This window comes from Rhipicephalus microplus, chromosome 2 (assembly GCF_043290135.1).
Source record: "Rhipicephalus microplus isolate Deutch F79 chromosome 2, USDA_Rmic, whole genome shotgun sequence".
Classification (NCBI taxonomy): Eukaryota; Metazoa; Arthropoda; class Arachnida; order Ixodida; family Ixodidae; genus Rhipicephalus; species Rhipicephalus microplus.
This window is the reverse complement of record NC_134701.1, coordinates 193,942,041-193,962,629: the sequence shown is the minus strand read 5'-3', so window position 1 is coordinate 193,962,629 and position 20,589 is coordinate 193,942,041. Positions and strand designations below refer to the sequence as shown.

Below are 20,589 nucleotides of genomic sequence, written 5' to 3'. Positions count from 1 at the left end.
ATCATGATGATGATTTGTGTCTATCGATAACTTTCTGCGTGGATTCCCTTACATTTGGTTTATTCTTTCTAAACTTCGGGTGGGCTTTTACACGACACATTACAGTCGATTTTGTACTGTTTTATGCTTAATCACTCAATTGTTGATGGCCTGTGGGTGAGCCCCTTTTGGGCCACCGCCAAATCGCGTCACCACCTTCGAATCTCAGCGCGCGATATCTTCTATCCCTCTTCGTTTCGACGCAATAAAACATTTGAGCCATTCGAAGTATTTAATGTTCCGCTTGTGTATTTTCTTGAGGGTTCAGCCTAAAGATAAACGACAAATTGCCGTGTGTGTGACTCAATTTTGTCGGATTGCGTGCCAACTTAACAGTAAACCTAAAGGGCCACTCACTTGACTCTTAAAATACGAAACAAATTAGCTAAATATTCTCTCGTTATATTTCTTGGACTTCTTGCGCGTTTCTGTGACGCAGACAGTAGTTGCCGTGACGTCTATAGTGTACATGTTCTCGATTGGGCCTTATACGCGAAATATCAAATGTGATTTGTCTCCTGCGCTGCTTTTCCGTGCAGCCGACCATGCGTTCTTTCTTGTCTCGGATGAATAGCGTGCACGATCAACCCGTCACTTTTCATTTTGCGTGTTTACAACTGCGCAAGCGGCGATAGTAACGCGTAGCCGAGAAGTGCGAAATCCTAATGGGTCCTACGCTTAGTGTTGACGTTTTTCGCGTGCTTTTAGGAACTATTGAACGAGGAGGATGCATCGCGTGTGCGAAGGACAGGAGAAAACTACCCTATCGTTTTCGAACAAAGGGTAGTGAGTGGCTCTTTGAGGCAAATATAACATAGTTCTAAATGTTTGTTTCCTGTCATTACTATGAAGTTATCGAGTGTGCTGTCGCATGGTAATGCGGACTAATTTTGACCATCCGTGGCTCTGGCGTGGCGTCAGTTTAGTTCCACGAGCACTACTGTGAATGGCCCTTCGAATTTCGCCACCGGACCGGAAGCGAAGCGGCCACTTCAAGTATTGCTGCGCAACGTCGCAGCTGCTTGCCTGTTTCGGTGTATACTTCTAGGCATACGGATTTACAGCAGTCACAGAGCTGCGCGTTACGATTATTATAACACTGGGTAGTAAGTTACCGTCGTTGACAGATGTCACGCAAACGGGGGCATTTCCTTTGAGATTCATGTGTGTGTATGCTAGCGCATGTTTATTTTCGTGAGTTAGTGAGTGAGTGAGTTAGTGAGTGAGTGAGTTAGCGAGTGAGTGAGTGAGGATTGGAGGAGGGGAGAAGGGGTTGAGGGACGCATGCTGAGTTCAGGTTGGGAATTTTATATGGAATGAAAGACTAGAAAGAGACTTCTCCCCATATGTAGTCTTACTAAGGAAAAGCCATCTTTCAAGGCATTCGCTGGACACGTGCAGACACGCTTAGATTTCCACCAGTGTTGTCAAGACTGATTTTGCGTGTCAAGTAGGAGGAGTGAAGAGGGGCATTAGGATCAGCTGTGGTGGCTATTATCTGATGTTCAACGCGATGTCGCGGTTTCACTTACCACCAGTGGTGGGCAAATTCCTGTCGATGAAATGCAGGACCAGCCATTTAGCTTAGTTAAGTTAGATTCACATTCAGACAGAAAGTTACGTATAGTGTTGATTCATTGGCCTCCTCTTTTACAGCCTTGATCTTGCTTTGCGATGGTGAAAGCATTGAGCTAATTAATTTAGTATCGTGTTAATTAGTCCAAACACATTATTGGGTATTAGAAAAAAGACATGCTCTGTAAATAAATGCGCGTAAGTAGCAATAACCTGCACCAATTTAATGAAAATTTGGTTTTTAAAAAGCACTTTGACATGATGGCTTTTTTTGTTGCTTTTTATTGTTCCTTTGAGAAGGTTTGTTCTTTTATATCGTTTCTCTTAAGCCTAATATAAAGAATTTATATGTGACTTTTTTCTTTCTGTTACGATACAGGTTCATCGGTGCGTGTGCAAGAAGAATACCGCACTGTGGTCATAGCAAAGACTGCTCAACTTATGCTCAAGGTAAGCAAAACGCAATTTCGTTTCCTTACAATTGACATCTCAATGAGAAACATTTCTGCTCCAAGCTGTCCAGTTCCTTCATGAAACTCTCACAGCGACGGTCAAAGTGGCCTTTTGTCGGAAATGTACAGGCACTGATGCTTCTGAAATTGGTTTTAATTTGAAGAAGAGCGTTAGCAATTGTGTGTGCTAGCAAATGACTTACCACTACCTGAACAACTGTCATAAGCCGTTGAACTGTGAGATTCTGATAATATACAAACAAATTTTGGCGCACCGGAGCAACCTTTTGCTACCGTACGTTTAAATGAATACACAAGGCAATATTTTTTTCTTTTTCGTCGCCGTCGCTGTCATCACAAATTTGAGGAGAGGGAACAAAATTCAAGGAATTCTTCGCACCAGACTCCATTGCGGGCGTCAACGCAGTGCCTTAATTGAGAACACAGATAAAGTGTTCCGTTGAAATGAAGAACCTGTAGTTCCAAAGCATTCATCGTGCCTCTAGAGGCACACTCGTTGTATCAATGTTTATGGGACCGCTTTTAAACGTAAAACGGTGACCGGTGTAAGCAGCTTCACGCTCCAATTCTCGAATTCCGGCACTTTCGCGGTCCCTTTCATTTGGACGCATTAATTCATACTACTCTTACCACATACTTGCCGTCCCTGAAAAAACTATTCTGGGCGGCAACTTCTTAAATGGTTCCAAAGCGTTCTCAAAACAAGCGCGTTTTTTTTTTTTTGTCATTGCGTTTCGCGTCTATACACGGCCACTCTTCGTGACGCCGGAAGGGTTTCTTACGTGACGTGATTAAGATAAAAACGGTTTATTTTTCGATATACTAGAAATATCAGCGGTGAATTGTCTCCTACTGTGCTTTTTCGTGCAGTCGCTCATTCGTTCTTTTTTTTTTTTTTGTCGCGCATGATTATCTTGCGTTACCAACTCATATCACTTGGTCTCGTTTCCGCCTGCGCATACGGATATAACAGCGCCTATCCGATGAGCACGAAATTGTAATAAGCTCCACGCCTTTTGCTGAGATTGTACCCGTACTTTATATCAGAAAACATTTGTCCAATAGGTGGTGTCACCTGCAGGAAGGGTGTAGTGAATGAAAAAAAGGAACCACTCTCTCGTCTTTGAACTCGGATTGGTTAGGAACCCTTTAAAAAGGGGCACATAACTGGTACTATTTCGAATGTTTCTCCTCTTCTCTCAGCTAAAGAAATTAAAGATGCACACTGTTGTTCAAAGTTCAAGAGGCGTGGTCTTATTATGAGCGATGCTGCACCAGGGAAGCATTTTATAGACTTGCTTCCAGGTTGTGTACCTGTATTTTTAATAACTATGAGCACCTTTGAATGATTTCAGTTGAAAAGACAGGAATGATTGCTCCAGCGCTACCATATCAGAAACACACTAGAGGTAAATTTGGTGTATGGTAGAACTTTAAAAACAGCAATGAACGAGTACAACGTGACTTCAGTTTGGAACGTATTGTAATCTTCGCCACCTTTTCATACCTGGATCTTGCGGTTGTGTAACTGTTAAACAGGGAAACACCATGGTTTTGCCATCTTTGGCCTTGCGTGCTCGCCGACCAGATCATGAGACGCTCAAACACACCGAAGCAGTGTCGCTCTTCAAAGCCTTCGCTAACTTATTCCTCTTTTACGCATGCCTGCAAGAGAAGGCCCGAATATAGTAGCAGGTTTCTCTCAGAATTTTGTATAACTGTATTTTTTGTTTACTATATGAGAGGCAGTTCAAAAAGAAAAGAGCATGTCAGGAGACACCATGAAAACGCGTTTCCACGAACGGGCAGCGGAAGCGCAAAATGAGTCAAGATGCGCCAACCATGAAGCCCCGGATCTGGTGAGAGATCAGGAAGACATTGGGAATCATTAATTACGGGACCCTGACGACTAATCCGGCATCCTGACGTAGAAAAGGCATCTGTCCATACGTTGTTTTTTTTTCTGGTTTCTCTCTTCTCAGAAGGGGCCGAGATTCTGAGGCGTCGCTAAGAACAGCCCTGTTTCTACCATAAATCAGTCGTAATCGACTGAGTGAAGCCCGCTAAAACGCCCGCTGCCACCAGTTTAAGTTCTCTCTTTCTCTCCCTCTTTATCCGAATTCCGAATAAGCGCTACAGTCGAGCATTACGCGTCTCCAAACACAGAGTCGCATGTGTCTCTATGCCAGCTTTCATTCTCACACCTCGTTTTTAGCGTGCACCACTTTTGAGAAAGAAAGCAGCGAGCAGCCGTTTAGAGAGAACTTGACACATATTTACTCTGCCTGGGCAAAGAGGCCGGAAGCGTCGGACAGTTGCTCCAATTCTTTAAAGTCATATATTACGGGAACTCGCAGATTCCTTTAGAAGGCGCGAGAAAAAGGAAGGAAGAGAGAGAAGAGAAAGAGGGGAGGGTTCGTGTTTGGCACCGTTTTCAGTGCGGCGATTTTCTTCGGCTCGCGCTTTTCTCTTTCCTAAACGCTTCACATAAGGACGCAATTACTGACGGTCGCCTCCTCGGAGGGTCTGTCACTCGTCTGCCAAAAAGGAAGGGAAGATTGGTGAAATCGTCACGAGGAGGGTGTAGTTTTTCGGGGGAAGGGAATGAAATATGAAATCAAATGTCTGCGTGGGATAACTTCGTGTTCTTGGATATATCTTCATGTACGTTCGTGAAAGCGACCGGTTACGCTTATATATGTTGAGAATTTTTTTATCCTCACGGATGCTAGGAAGATTGTCACAGTCTTCCTTATCTTCACCACTCACCTATGCTTTTTTTTTTCAAGTAGATTGCTGTTTAGAAGGCATGAGGTTGACGTATATGGCAGGGTTTAAAGGTAAAAGACTGCAAGCGTGGAAACAAGCCCGTCATTCAGGGCAGCATCCTCACCCGTCTTTTTCGTCCGTATTTGCGCTTTCTGCTATGTGTTATCGTGGATTACATTGTGTTTATAATTTCTAGGCTAAAGCATAAGATGCCTCATAAAACGTGAAAATTAACTGTGGGCGTCCCGTGTCAATTCGACTGATGCAAATGACATCGAGCGACGGTATCATTTCTACACTTAAAGGGACACTAAAGAGGACGGATAACTTGATTGAGATTGACAAACTACACTCGGAGCATTCAGAAGTTGTATGTTTCATTATCATAAGTTCATTATTATCGGCAAAAATCAAGGCTGAAGTTTCATCGTGCCGAAATTTCAATGTGTGACGTAAGAAATTTCAAAATGTATTTTCAGTATTTTTGTGGCATAGCTCGATGTAATTTTCTTAAACTTCGTATTCTAACTCTGTGACACCCACAGATTACAATGTACTTTTTTTTTATCGATTGGACGCTCGTCTTGTTGACCTTCCGATCTTTCCATCCTTTTCCCCTTCCTTCCTTTTTTTCTTCCCTTGCCTACATAGCTCGGAATACGGAGGATCGTGGTGCCGTAGTGCGCGTCCCTTCCTTCGGTCCTTGCCTGTGATGTCTGTAACCAAATTAAAACATGAATCCTAGCCAGCTGGTCCAATCTGTCATCTTGCTGCCATGTGTTTCTTTTCTTTTCTTTTTTTTTGCATGGGTGTTGTGTCACCACGCTTGAAACATGCCGTGCATTGTCAACCATAGAGTTTCCTAAAATTGACTTGAAGGGACATTGCCGCCGCGATCGTTCAGTGACCAGGGGAATTATGGGTAATACACCGATTTGCTTAGTCTTAGTACTTGCGGGCTTCAAGTGCACTTGTGGCTTCATTTATTGCTGTGTTTCGGTTTTCTTTCAAAGAAAAGAATTAACCCTTTTCAACTTCGTTACCCGATTAGCAATGGCAAGCCTAAAAGATCAAGGTGGTGAAGCGCAACTGCTCAAGATTCGCCGATTGTTGTTTTGTGACAAAACAGCTTCAAGCTACGCGAAGTCAAAAGGAACGTAAAGTACGAAGACAAGGCAAATCCGTCTGCTACCCACAATTCCCATGCTCGCTTTAGCGCCAAGCGTTGCAGCTCCCATAGACAGCGCCAAGGTTCTCTCTATAGTGTATATTTAGGAAACTCCATGTTGTCGGCTTCTTGGTGAACAGTGTGACAACCTTCGGGTGTCAACAACAAGCGATTATCATCGACATGCGTGGTCGCGTCATCTTTCTGAGTTATACCATTGATATATCGCTGGAAATAATTCCATCAACCAAGTATGTTTCCGAGAAAGGGCACCGCAGCAATGCGCACATAGAATACACGGGCCCGGAAGATATTTCGGAGCTTTGACAAATGGGCCCGCGGAACGCGATCAGTCAAACACATCGCGGGTGTTGACGGGCACGCGTTTGGCGAGAAAGTTGTTTCCCTCAGTTGCTGATTTGCCGCGGGGCTCTCTGCAGCGCGGCTTTTCGGCACCTACGCATTGCACTGCTGTGCGATGCGACGCGACCTTGCATGCGCAACGAGTTTCTCCCGGCAGGTGTAATCGATTTGGCTCGTAAGTGGCGTTCATTGATCTTATACCCGGCGCTCACCTGCCGGGCGTACGCAGCCTGAATACCTGGACCCCATCCAAGTCCTTAGCTCATGTTCGATTTCAAATAACTGATGTCTGCACATGCAGAAATTTGTCGCTAAGAGGGTGGCGTTATTCGGGCGGTCAGCATAATCGGAGACGTGGCTTTTCTTGCATGTATATGGTGTTTCCGGATTGAAACGCGACATCAAGGTTTTTTTCTAGCATGACGGCTTGTAAGCGCGATTGCTCGCGCTTACCACGTCATATCGCGACGAGTTTGGTATCTAAAGATAACGTTAACAATGACGCACGCATTGAAATTGAAATGACGCCAATATTAACCGAACTGAACGTGGTTCAAACAAAAGTATATGCCTCATTGAGCGATAAAATTTTCTCTCTCAATCCGTGAGTAGTGTACGCACAGCCCGGAAAACTTGCTTTAACATTATTCCCGCAGGTGCTTTAGGACGATATGTAATTTCGCGCGTACACCAGGAGAATTCGGCTTTTAGTTAACGCGCACGCTGCGATCCCCATTAGCAGCCATTGGCATGTACATTGAGCACTATCTCACATGAAAAGGTTGCTACGTTATACTCGCTGGGCGTAACCTTCTTAGTTTTAATAAGCTTTAGCGAGCGTTGAGCCACAGTGTCATGAATACAATGAACTAGTATATATCATGAATGAACTCGAGGTGGTTAAAGGTGGGAAGTAGATACGAAGCGCAAGCCGTAAGAAAGTAAAAGCCGAATTCTCCTGTCTCTCATTTCCCATTAGCAGCCATTGGCATGTACATTTAGCACTATCTGACAGAAAAATTGGATTCGATAAATTTTTGTTTGGTCCTCCAAAACACAGATCACTGTGTTGCGGGCAGCTCCCACGTGGGGACTGAGATGCCAAGCTCCTCAGCCGCCTCGCGGGCTTGGTGGACAGCCCAGGAAAAGTTTGCTGCGTTATACTCGCTGGGTGTAACCTCCTTGTAGTTTTAGAAAGGTTTAACGAGCGTTGGGCCGCAGTGCCATGAATACAATGAACTAGTATATGCCATGAACTCGAGGTGGTCAAAGGTGGGAAGTAGATACGAAGCGCAAGCCGTAAGAAAGTAAAAGCCGAATTCTCCTGTCTCTCATTTCCCATTAGCAGCCATTGGCATGTACATTGGGCACTATCTGACAGGAAAATGTTGCTACGTTATACTCGCTGGGTGTAACCTCCTAAGTTTTAGAAAGGTTTAGCGAGAGTTGGGCCGCAGTTCCATGAATACAGTGAACTAGTATATACCATGAACTCAAGGTGGTTAAAGGTGGGAAGTAGAACCGAAGCGCAAGCAGTAAGAAAGTGTGCGTGTGCCACCTCTCGTTTAGTCCTTGGAATGTGCGCTGGATGGTGGTGCTGCTATATGGGGAATATATGATGAAAAGATGCGAGATGGTGGTACTTGGAGTGTTGAGTAGACGGACGAAAGGACATACAGACAGATGCATGGATGGACGCATGAACGGACGCAGGGACGGATGCACGAACAGACGCATGCACGGACGGGTGGATGGACGCATGGATGGTCACACAGATGAACGCATGGACGGACGGAAGCAAGAACGAATGTACGGACGAATGCTTCGCCCCACTCTCCGTCATTCACTCCGTGGATATGCTGCCTTTTTTTTTTTTTTGACATTGCCGGACTCTGTGACTAATACAGAAACGATTTTTCTTTGTTTCTCTTTTCCAAGCGATAAGTGCTGGTCCATGCCTACCTTTTTATGTGTAAAAGTTGATGATTGCTCACAGCGTTTGCGCGGGAAATATTACGCAGCTGGTTCCTGACCCGTCGCAAAGGGGCGAAATTCTGCTCGACCAAATGTTTCTATCCGTGCATGAAGCTACTCCTGCGTCAGTACAGAAACGTATATATTCAGTTTGTTACTTTAGGCTAGATGCAGAGCACCAAGAGTTTAGTTAGTTTAGTTCCCGGGGTCAAAGCGGAAAGTTTTTTTGTTTTTTTTAATGCTGGCATGTGAGAGGGGCAAAATCCAAGAAAAAGGCATCCAATTGCATGAGAAAGTGTCTTAATAATTGTAGCATTAGGTTACACTTATTATATATTATATTTTTTTGTTTATAAGGGTTCGAGCATACAAAATAATATCATACAGAGCTTCCTAGTTAGAAAACGACATGAACAACACTGATTGCCGTTCAGGACATGACTCTCTTCATTTGCTCTGCATCGATGCTTTTCCGTCGAGATAAGGAAGTCGTATCCAAGGTAAAGACCCTTAGGAATACAATTCCTGTGCTCCTCACTACCATTATCAGTCCGGCTGTGAAGATCGCACTTCAGTTGTTAGATGCACTGAACTCAGTGCTGTCAAGTCTGTAAAAGCACCATGGCTCCTCCTCTGCAAGCCTTTTGTAAAGAATTCAAGAGAGCATAGATCCAGTGAAATTTACGAGGTCTCGAACCCGGCATTCATGAAATTCGAGCGTTTGTGTTTGAAAACCAATTTCTCATTATTGTTATTTGTGAGTCGCGACTTCGCAATGTGAAACGGCTATCCAGGTACGCAGCCTTCGAGTCCACTACCTGCAACGAACAGAGTAAAGTCGCCGTTTATATCAAGTGCAAGCTTACCTATATCAATCACTCTGTAATACTTGACGACAACAGCTGGTATGTCTGCTTGGCAGTAAAATGTAGGGACTTTGAAATCACGCTAGCAGGCGCGTATATATCACCTTCAAGCCTTCTTGAACCAGAAAGACTACGCGCACCTTTAACAGCCACGCCTGGACCATGGGTCATCACCGGAGATTTCAACGCTCACCACCCACCATGGGGAAATCAGAAGATAGATCATCGGTGAAGGCAAGTCTTCTTTGCTTCGGAGTGGGAGCTGCTTTGTGTTATTGACGGGAGTCCTACGTGTATATGGTGAACGAAATGTAGCAGCTGCCTTGACTGAACACTTGTGTCACGAAGCCTAAGTGAAAAGGTTCAATGGTTCGCAGAATATGAAAATTGTGGAAGTGACCACATACCCACTTATTTAAGGAACAAGAACCTAGGCAGATCACAAAACTGCAAGGCTTCGACTCACATTGACTGGTCAAAGTTCAGCGGAGGTGTCAGAAAAATGAAGCGCCTTCTCTTGACACGCTTGAGGATGTGATAAGAGGTGCTGCTTAAGAAGCAACCTATTATTTTGAACCTACTTCAAATATTGTCAATATGACGTGGAATTGAAACGGCTCAGAGTGATCCGTCGTCGAGCTGAACAACGATATAGGCGCGTTATCCCAACTTACGACTTGAGGGGGGCAAGACGTCTGCATGAAACAAAATTCAACAGCAAATCAATTCCCTTCATTTTTTTCGGTGGAAATGTGTGCGAATCGCTGGATTCACACAAGCCTTAACGCAAGTATGGAGAATTATATGTCACCTATACGAACATCCCCACATCAACATCGCCCCTTCAAGTGTACTGTCTCGCCACCAAGGCCACGGAGATATTGAAGTTGCAGAGGACTTTTGCATGAAAGTTGTCGGTCAGTCCGCGTGCACCACGCGACACCTAGAGAACGCGCCAGTGTCCAAATATTCAAGAATAGACACCTTAATCTCTCTGGAGAAGCTTAAGTCACCCTTGACAGCTTGCAAACGATCTTCATCACCTGGGCCGGATTGGAACGCACTTTCATGATCAGTCCATCTATCAATATAGGCAATGGCATCTGCATATGGGTGTCAGGCTTAACACGCCTTCATCTGCGTGCCAGGCTTCAGAGAGTGGCTACGCTGGCAACAAGGTATACTTTGAAGGACGGGGAGAGCCATGATCAGAGAAGTGCTCGCTTACTGCATTCACACATAAGGTGATGGGCCCGTATGTGATTAAAATCAACGGAAACATGATCAACTACGTAAAATTCCACAGAATTACCGGAGTCACAGTTGATCGCGACCTCTCCTGGAGTCTTCACATCACCTACATGAAAACGGAATTCACCACGATCACCCACGTACTGCTGTTTCTTGCTAAAAAAAAAACGTGGGGTGCGTTGGTACGAGCAATGCTTCAACTCTCTTCGGTTTTATGCGCGGTTTATGCGTTCCTCGGTTTTATGCACTAAAGCTCATTTGTGCTTTGCAGGATTTGAAGAACAAACATACGCATCCTCTAGTCACTTCAGGCCTAAGCACTGCGAATATGGCTTCGCCTTCCGAGACGTGCGTCTGTAGCAGCGGCAGTCGTCATGGCGCGTTATTATCCAGTCGACATATAAATCTGCGCAGACGCTTTGAGGTTGCTCTTAAGACGTTTCGTTCGGATTCAATCGCATCACCTCACATCACTTTGAACTTCTAGGCCCCACTCTGCGTTCAGCGCAGCTGTAGCTCAACATTGCGCCGTGCTTCCATCGCACTTCACGTATGCAGCACGGCCGCTTCTACCTCACGATTGTGGTGCCTACACCTACTCAAAGCTCTTATTACCATTCCTGGCATTCAAAATTAAAAACAGTCGTCGCATTTAGCTTTGGGTTGGCCACACAACTGTTCCTGCACAAGAAGCACAACGGACGCCTTCACATTTACGCGGGTAGCTCTGTTTCTTCAGTAAGCTCAGCAGGGGATTCCCGCGAAGTCCATCACATCGCATTTGACGTCATCAGCAACTGCAGACCTCGCCGCCATACGTGCAGTTGAGAAGATTAGAGTTGAAGAACCTTCGGAAGCTTGGTTCATCTTGTCGGACTCGAAGACAGCTTTTCAATCTGTTATGCCATGTTTTGTCATGGTCTTAATGACCAGTTAGTAGCCTATATAAGGCTTATCACCACAAATAAATCGAGAGACAACACAGCATAGCGTATCAGTGGATGCCAGGTCACTGCGGTATATATGGCAACGACCACGCAGATGAGGCCGCTAGATTTTCACATGACAGTATGCTACACACAGCCATCCATTCTCAAGAACCGACACAGCTACAAAGCTTCGTTCGCTTGCACATGACCTCACACTGGTAAGGTGTAACTTGATGAAATTCACAAACGCTCGCCTACATACCTTGGATCACGAGTGCAATCTCCGTCTTCCCTCAGGAATATCTCTAGCTGAAGAGACTTTCCTGTGCCGCCCCGCTTGTGGATTGGCGTGGCCTTCACGAATGCCTGCTCCTTTCTTATTGGAATGACCAGCACCTCTACGTCAATTATTGCAGCTGCGAAGAAACAATCACCCATCTTCTGTGCCAGTGTATCTCTTTCAATGCGCCAGGACAAGAGCTTACCGAGGCTAGATAGACTAGGTGATCGGCCTTTGTCGGAAAAAAAATTCTGGGTGATTGGCCGAGTCCATCCTCAGCCCAGAAAGCTTTGAAAGCTTTATTACTTTCAACTGGCCAACTGAACAACTGCCCCTAGAGACAGACTTTAGTGTCGTATTCTGTTTATTTTTGCTCTTCCTCTTTCGCTATCTTTTGGCTTCTCTCTTTGTCTTTGTAACAACTATTTTCTGTCGTCTCTTATTCCCCTTACCCCCTTCTCCAGCACAGGGTAGCCAGCCGGTTTAAGAGCTGGCTAACCTCACTGCCCTTCCGCTTATTTTTTTTCTTTCCTCCTATACTCCACCTTATCCGTCAATTCAGCGCGCGGTGTACGCGAGTGAAGGATTGCTCGTGGGTCGAGCAGACATGTTTCGCGGTCGGAAGAGCACGTCGGCGCGCCACCTCGACGCAATAATGATCGGCAGGACGCTGGCGCTACACGGAGAGCACACCCTCGAGCGAAGAACTGTGGGGGCTGACCAGCCGGCCATTCCCGCTTTTAATTACCGCGCTCGGCCGCAAATCTGCTTTTGACAGATCCAAGATGCATCGGCCCCGCTCGACTCGCCTTGCCCTGAGCGTCTCATTGGCCTTGCAATCGCTTGTCCTACGCCCGTTGTCGTGGTGTTCATTCTGTGCAAACGCCGCTGACTGCGGTAGATGGTGCTGGAGGCCTTGTCCCTGCTGGTTTTGTTCCGGCATACCTGGACGCCGTGCTGTAGAGCGTTTATATAGCGTATACGTGTATGCTTTCTCGGCACGAAGTTGTTCGGGTTTGTGCGTGTGTGTGCATGTGGGTGCTCGAAGCCGATGGAGTCCGTGTTTGCTTTTGTTTTCACTTAGCCTTGCTGGACGGGCCTTCGATCAAAAAGCGCACGCGCGCACTGACTTCTCTGGCGCTCCCGCTGATGCGATTGCGGGCCAGCCGCGTTTTGGCCCCGTTCTGATGATGTAGCCGCGGCACTTTGCGAGCATCCGCGTGCCAGGTAATTGTCCCAAATGAGAGCTCCGTGTTAATCCTTCATCGAGTATGCACTGTGCTGGATTGCGGTCGAAGAAAGCAGAGTGCTTGCGTTGGCCCCGAAATAACTGCAGCGTGACGCGGGTTGCTCGCTTCAGTCAGTATACATCCATTTGGGGAAAAAAAAATAAAACCTGAATGCCATTGTTGTGAAAATTATACCGACTGTCCTCTTTCTGGACAGCCAGTGCGACGCAATAAGGTGGTATAAAAAACGAGCATTGCTCGCTCAAAGTTTAAAAGGAAGTGCTCACTTCTTTAAAAAGCGTACTTGATCGCAGTGTTTCGTAGATATATTTATGTGGTCTGTGGGTTTGCCTGAAAAAAATGCGATTTTTTTTTTCTTTCGTACGCTAAGTAACGTTTCCACAGGTGACCGGGAAAGCCTTCTTCGTAACCGAATAGGTGGACAAGCGAACATAATTACTGAAGCATGGACAATAAAATAGCCAGGCTGTGTTTTATGGCAAGTACGCGAACGCGAAGCATACTCTAGCGACAAGTGCCAGTTCTCGTCAGATAGGGGTACAGTGTGTGTTTGTTCGTGACTTCGTATTTCTGTCTGTGTAAGAGTCAAAAAGAAGGAGAAACGGTGCCAATTTTCACCTTCTTCATTGTACAAGCACTTAAAAAACAAAGATTAATATTCTCGTGCAGCCGGTTTTGAGCCCAGCTTTCGACAAGTTGTCTCTTCTTCGAGGATACAACTCGACTTGTCTTCTTCATGAAGACAAGACCACACGTCCGAACTTCAACCCTAGTGACACGCAGTGTAAGCAATAGTCATCCCTTCAAGCCTCTATCTCCTGCTGAATTTATGCCTCTTTTAAGAACACTCAGACTGTATACGCTCAGTACATGCGTGTAATACAGTGTATGCAAATAATGTACAGAGTTCAACGAGCAGTGGCGCGCTTCAGACGGAAGTGGCGACATCTAGCGTTTAGGCCTAGTTATTAATTTTTTTTTAGATACCCACATCTAACCATGCCATATTGGTTGCAGCGCATGCTTAAACTCGGGCTTTAACATGCTCTTGGTGAAGAGGAAAACAATTTTATTATTTATTTATTTATTTTTACATACTGCAACCAGTAAGGGCTATGGCAGGAGCGGGTAACAGGCCGGTACAAAACAAACATGGTGTAATACTTTGCGAAGAAAAGCAAAATACAAAGTGGCAATACATGGCATCACATGGTGGCATAATGAAGACTTGGTGGCAAGGAAGAGAGCACAGTAAACACAGTAAACAGTAAAACGGAAAAAGAAAAACTGTGAAAGGGTATTTATGGATAACAAGAATTCATTTAAGGGCAAAGAACGTATGTCACCGGATAAGTTATTCCAAAGTTCAACAGTTCGTGGAAAGAAGCTGAATTTAAACGTGTTAGTACGGGCGTAGAATGGTGTCATATTCAAAGGATGGTATTGGCGTGTTGAAGAAGGTCTGGAACATGTTAAGTAGAGATCTTTTGAAAGTTTGCACGTGAGAGTGTAGAGAAACGACAGAAGGGTTCCCTAGCCTGGGAACCCTATTACTATGAAGTTTCCTAAAATTAACTCTAAAGGGGCCCCTGGCGCTGCGATTGTTCAGCCCTAATCCTTGGGGAATTATGGGTAGTACACAAATTTGTCTAGTCTTCGTGCTTGCGCGCTTTGAACGCCCTTGTTTTTTTTTATTGCTGTGTTTTGGTTTCGTTACGAATAGACAAGCGGCCCGTTGTGAACTTCGTGTCCCGATTTGAATTTGTGAGCCTATAGAAAGCTTAAGGTGGTGAAGTGCCACTGCTGACAATTGGCCGATTGTCGTCCCGTGACAAAGTGGCTTCAAGTCATGCGAAGCCAAACGAAGCGGAAAGAATGAGGATTACACAAATTCATGTACTATACACATCATTACCATGCAGGCCGAAGCGCCATGTGTTGTAGCTCTCTTAGACACTAGTGGCAGAGCTCCTTCGAGTGTATATATAGTAAACTCCGTATGACTGCTTCAACGATAGGTTCTCGGATGTGTTCCCGGTGTATACCTTGGGTACGCTTTCGCGAAAGACGTCTTCTCATTACCAGTGACGCTGCTCTGTGGTTCGGGCGGGAATGAAGAGTTTAAGAGAGGAGAGGGAAGAACATCAGCAGCGCATTGTGCATTGACGTGAAAGTCCGTACACCGTTTATGACGCAGCCCGTGTTATGCCAGCGAGTCCTCGTCAAACGACCGTGCCTCTGAAAAAGGCAATCTGGGTCAAGGCCAGCCCGCCGTCTGCCCGACGCGAACATCTCAACGGCGTGAACACGCGCGGCGCCTCTCTCGCCCACGTGCATTGAGTCATCGGCGCACGTGACAGCGAGCCGGCGTTCTCGTGCCTGGTGGTCTGACGCATGGCGCGGCGACCCCCCATTGGCGGAATCTGCTCAGACGACCCGCGGCGCTTCTGATTGGACACTTTGGTTGGACCCGGTGCAAATAAAAGAAGCCCTGCGGCGCGTCGCGATCGGAGATCCTAGGAGAGGAGTCCCCGTGTCGGAGTACCGACATGTGTGTGAGTCAGCGGTTTAAGGCGAAAGGCTGACCTATGTGTTAGAGAGAGGAGCTCGGCTCTTCGAGTCTCTGCCGGCCCCAGTGCCGAAATTGTAACGCCTCTGTATATATGCTGTACATAAACCTTGTTTAACTCACCGTCGTCTCGTCCGCTCGTCTCCTCAGCTCTGCGCAGAAGCAGTCGCGAGCTGAGAAACATACGCTACCAAACGGCTGGTGACCTTCCCGGCGGAGTCGAAAGCAGTGGCGCCTCCGGGGCCGTGTTGGCGTCGCCGTCTTTCGCAACAGTGGTGGCTTCGGCGGGATCGGTCCGCCGTTTCTCAACAGTGGAGGTCAGCGGCGGGATAGGCCCGCCGTTTCTCAACAGTGGTTGGCAGCTGCGGGATCGGCCGGCGTCAGCGACATCGATGCGGTGAGTGCCTGATGTTTTCCCCTCAGTTCACCAGACTACTCTAGCTCAGGTTGTAGTAGTTTAGAGAAGGGCTGTGTGAAGCATTGAAGTGAGCTTTGATCGATTCAAGCCAAGTCGAAGCGCTTTGAAACCAAAGTTAATGCGGAGGGGGTAAACACGGGAGTGTGAAAAATTGCTTGCGCGTCTTGCTAGTAGGCTTATAGTGGGTACGGCAAGTAGATTCTTAACAGGGGCAAACAGCAAGAGGCTAGTGTGAACGATGGAGAACCTTAAAGTGAAGGAACTCATCGAAATTTGTGAGGAACTCGGCATTACTTTGGGCCGTGCGAAACGAAAGCAAGCGATCCTTGATATCATGAAGGATGAGGGAGTGTCGGCTGAGGAAGTCGATGAGGCCTGGGTGGATATTAAAGCACGCCGTGAGGAGGCTGAAAGGCGAGAAGTAGAAGCTCGCGAACGTGAGGAGGCTGAAAGGCGAGAAGCTCGCGAACGTGAAGAAAGGCGAGAAGCTCGCGAACGTGAAGAAGCTGAAAGGCGCGAAGCTCGCGAACGTGAAGAAGCTGAAAGGCGCGAACGTCGCGAGGAGGCCGAGAGACAGGAGCGCCTCGAGATGAAACGAATAGAATTGGCAATCCTACAGTGTTCGCAGGCGCCTAGCGTAGCTTCTCCGACGATTCAGGTCAGCGGTTTTAGAATTCGGGACCAACTGCCACCGTTCGTAGTAGGCGAGGACATGGCGAAGTATCTCGTCAAGTTTGAACACGTCTGTGAGCGAAACGCTTTGGAGCGGCCTCTTTGGGCGCGGAACCTGCTAGCTCTTCTTCCCGGCGAAGTGTCCGACGCGATAACTTGCTTGTCTAGGGAAGCGTTCGAGAGCTATGACGAGGTTAAAGAAGTGCTCTTGAGACGTTATAAGTTGTCACCCGAGGCTTTCAGGCAAAGGTTCCGGTATGCTGAAAAGGGGAATGAGTCACACGTTGACTTCGCGTTTCGTCTTAAAGCCGATTTAATTGAATGGCTCAAGGGCGAAGGTGTTTATGACGACCGCGATAAAGTGGTGGAATGCGTTGCATTGGAGCAATTCTACCGCTGCATCGAGGAGGATGTTAAACTTTGGCTGCAGGACAGACTTGGGGAAGTACAGTTAAATAAGGCAGCTGAGTTAGCTGAGGAGTATTATACTCGCCGAAAGTTGCATAGCAGGGCAGTGCGCGTTGAAAAAGATGAGAGAAAAGAGGGCTTTTCAAGGAAACCTGATCAACGGAAACCCGTTCCGCACCGTAATTTCAAAAAGGACCCATCTCTTACTAAGGACAGTGTAGGGGAAGGGCAAGCAGAAGCGGAGAAATCGAGTGAGGTTTCTACCACACAGGCATTTGAATCGGAAAACAAACGGAAGCCGCTAATCTGCTACAACTGTAAAAAGGAAGGGCACATCGCGAGAAACTGTCAGGAAAAGTTTGCCTTCGCAACGATCCGAGAATCAGAAAAAAACATGCGGTTGCTGGAGCCGTATCTCCAAGAAATTAGGGTCAATGAGAAAACGTGCCGAGCACTTAGAGACTCAGCGGCAACCATGGACGTTGTCCATCCTTCATTGGTGTCTCCGGATGACTTCACAGGAGAATGCGCGTGGATCAGGCAGGTCGCCGAGGAGCAGAGTGTTCGCTTACCAATCGCCACCGTTGTCATTGAAGGCCCGTTCGGTAAGCTTTGCACCGAAGCGGCTGTGTCTGCTGCGCTGAATGGTCGTTTTTCTTATCTTTTCTCCAACAACTCGGAGCAGCTTCTCAAAGAGCAGGGCAAATCGTTCTTCCCCAACTTAGCGTGCATGGCTCCCACGCGATCGCAAGCGCGAAAGCTTTCGCGGAAGCTTGACTTGGTTCCATGCGGTGAACTCTCAAGTGACCTTGTCGGCGGGTCGACGGAACCCCAGAAAGGAAATTTTCCGCATGAGTCATGTGAGCAGTCACGCGAGCGGCCCGTCGCGGGAGCGGCCGGCGCGGTATGCGCTGGGGGAGACGACGTGGCGCCATTGAGTCAGAGCGAGAGGGTTGTAACGCTCTCGCCTGTAGCGGAAAGTTGGAGCGAGCTGCCGAGAGTTGATCGAGAGACGCTCATTCGAGGGCAGAGTGAGGATCTCTCGATTGAAGCGCTAGTGGAAAGCCAAATTGAAGCGCGAGTGGAAAGCCAGAAAAACGCGGCAAAAGTGCTGTCGAAGGAGCACTACGAGAAATCGGGGAAGAAGCGCGCTTTTGAAGTTGATAATCAGGTAATGCGGCTGCAGCCATCCAAAAGGAACAAGCTTGAGGTTGATTGGGAAGGGCCCGCCAAAGTATTATCGAAGCCTTGCGATACAAATTATGAGGTGCAAGTAGGAAGGCGGCAGAACAAAATTTACAACTTGATGAAACCCAATGTTCAATATCAAGCGGTCGTAAATCAGCTGTTGAAGGCTTCAGAGGAAGAGGAAGCAGAAAATTTGAGTTCTAGTGAGGTGATCGAAGGGGGATCGAAAGTAATCCGGGAGCAGATAAACCTAGAGCCTAGCTTAAGTGAAGGAGGACCTGAAAAAGAGAACCTGAGAAAGATTGTTTCCGAGTTTGGGTATGTGTTGTCGGACCGTCCCGGAGACGCGACGGTGGTCGAACACGATATCGAGCTAAGCGGTGAGGAGTCAATCAGTAGCAAGCCGTATCGTTGTTCCCCTGTACAACGTCGAAAGTGTGAGCCGCTCTTGGTGCCGCATAGGTATCGTCGCCTAAAAGTGGCCGGTTACTGAGGTGGAGCATGTTGCTCCACAGCGCAACTTTGACGTTCGCTAAAAAAAAAAAAAAGAGGAAAGGTAAACGTTAATGCAGGTGCATTGAGCAGTGCGTTTAGTTAGTACCTTCTCAACCTTTCGGTTTCTGGCTGGCGATTCGGGGCAAAATTTTGACCTCATCACGACCTGGGCTGAGCGCTCTCGTTCAGAGTGATCTCAAGGGGCCAACTTTATGTGGTATTCTAATTCGTTGCGGGGTTGTAATTGTGAAAAATTCAAGTTCTTACTTTAGGAGTCTTTTGTCCCACATGTGCCTCTTGATGTAGAGGGAACGAAATTCCGATAGACACGTAGATAGGTATATGTTGTTCTATACTTTGTCTGGTGTTCTGTTGGGTGACCGAGGGCACTTGCGTGTGTCGTGTGTTGTCTGTTGTCGAACCGTTCTTAGCAAGTTGCAGAACCATCGACAAGTGCTGAAACCGAAGATGGTCAGAAGAGACGAGTGAAGCTGGTCGACAAGTTGTGGCGACAAGCCAGTGGAGCTGGGATCCGTCGTCAAAAATGGGATGTGTTCCCGGACCAGTCTGGAGCTGTATTCTCCCCATGGCCCTGGAGGCGAACCTGGAGGGACCAGGCGAACGAGCGCACCTGACATCCGAGCCCCGTGGAAGCAGCTCGTCTTTCCGGTGCATTGTCTGGCGGCGGGGGTGCTGTTATGCCAGCGAGTCCTCGTCAAACGACCGTGCCTCTGAAAAAGGCAATCTGGGTCAAGGCCAGCCCGCCGTCTGCCCGACGCGAACATCTCAACGGCGTGAACACGCGCGGCGCCTCTCTCGCCCACGTGCATTGAGTCATCGGCGCACGTGACAGCGAGCCGGCGTTCTCGTGCCTGGTGGTCTGACGCATGGCGCGGCGACCCCCCATTGGCGGAATCTGCTCAGACGACCCGCGGCGCTTCTGATTGGACACTTTGGTTGGACCCGGTGCAAATAAAAGAAGCCCTGCGGCGCGTCGCGATCGGAGATCCTAGGAGAGGAGTCCCCGTGTCGGAGTACCGACATGTGTGTGAGTCAGCGGTTTAAGGCGAAAGGCTGACCTATGTGTTAGAGAGAGGAGCTCGGCTCTTCGAGTCTCTGCCGGCCCCAGTGCCGAAATTGTAACGCCTCTGTATATATGCTGTACATAAACCTTGTTTAACTCACCGTCGTCTCGTCCGCTCGTCTCCTCAGCTCTGCGCAGAAGCAGTCGCGAGCTGAGAAACATACGCTACCAAACGGCTGGTGACCTTCCCGGCGGAGTCGAAAGCAGTGGCGCCTCCGGGGCCGTGTTGGCGTCGCCGTCTTTCGCAACAGTGGTGGCTTCGGCGGGATCGGTCCGCCGTTTCTCAACACCCGGCAATGCGTCACTGCAGCGCCGTCTAGTGTAGCGCGTCGAGCTCGGCCCTTCACCAAGAGCTCTGTTGACGCGAAATGCGTGGCTAACCAGTCGTCCCGTGGCCTCCGAAAAACTGCGGTCTCTCAGGCTTATATATTTCCCGTCGTTCGACGAGGTGACGACATTCAGGCGACAATATGAGCGAAGGCTGTATTTCACGCGTATATACACCATGGACGTTCCTCAAGCGGGAGCGATTTTCAATGCCTTCCGAGTTGAAATGGAAGCTCTCATCTGTCGCTCGTTCACTTCGAAAAACTCATTGTCGACCACTCAGCACGCTATGGCTGGCGAGGAAAAAAAAGACTTGGAAACCAATTGTTGCAAGCCGCAACAGCAGCGGCAGCAGCAGGCGAGGCGAGGCTATCGAAAAGAAAATGGCCTCCAATAGCGGCTTTTGTACTCTTTCAACCGAAATGCACTTTGTTTTTCGTTCAACGTTTCAAAAGCAGCGCGGCGCCATCTCTTGCGTCGGGCGTAAACAG

General features: G+C 47.6%; 1 protein-coding gene across 2 annotated transcripts in view; it reads left to right on the top strand.

Annotated features, from left to right (window-relative positions):
* LOC142796475 (uncharacterized) overlaps positions 1 to 19,876 on the top strand; it is a 378,314-nt gene extending 358,438 nt beyond the window's left edge. The window contains exons 1-3 of one of the 2 annotated variants that reach the window (XM_075887195.1): positions 15,526 to 15,799; positions 15,840 to 16,361; positions 16,461 to 19,876. In XM_075887195.1, coding sequence (XP_075743310.1) covers positions 16,163 to 16,361; positions 16,461 to 18,685 — 2,424 coding nt within the window. In that variant the 5' untranslated portion in view covers positions 15,526 to 15,799; positions 15,840 to 16,162 and the 3' untranslated portion in view covers positions 18,686 to 19,876. Of the gene's footprint in view, positions 1 to 15,525; positions 15,800 to 15,839; positions 16,362 to 16,460 lie in introns of those variants that run through there. The other variant, XM_075887196.1, reaches the window with a different exon arrangement.
* Positions 19,877 to 20,589: the final 713 nt, after the last annotated feature.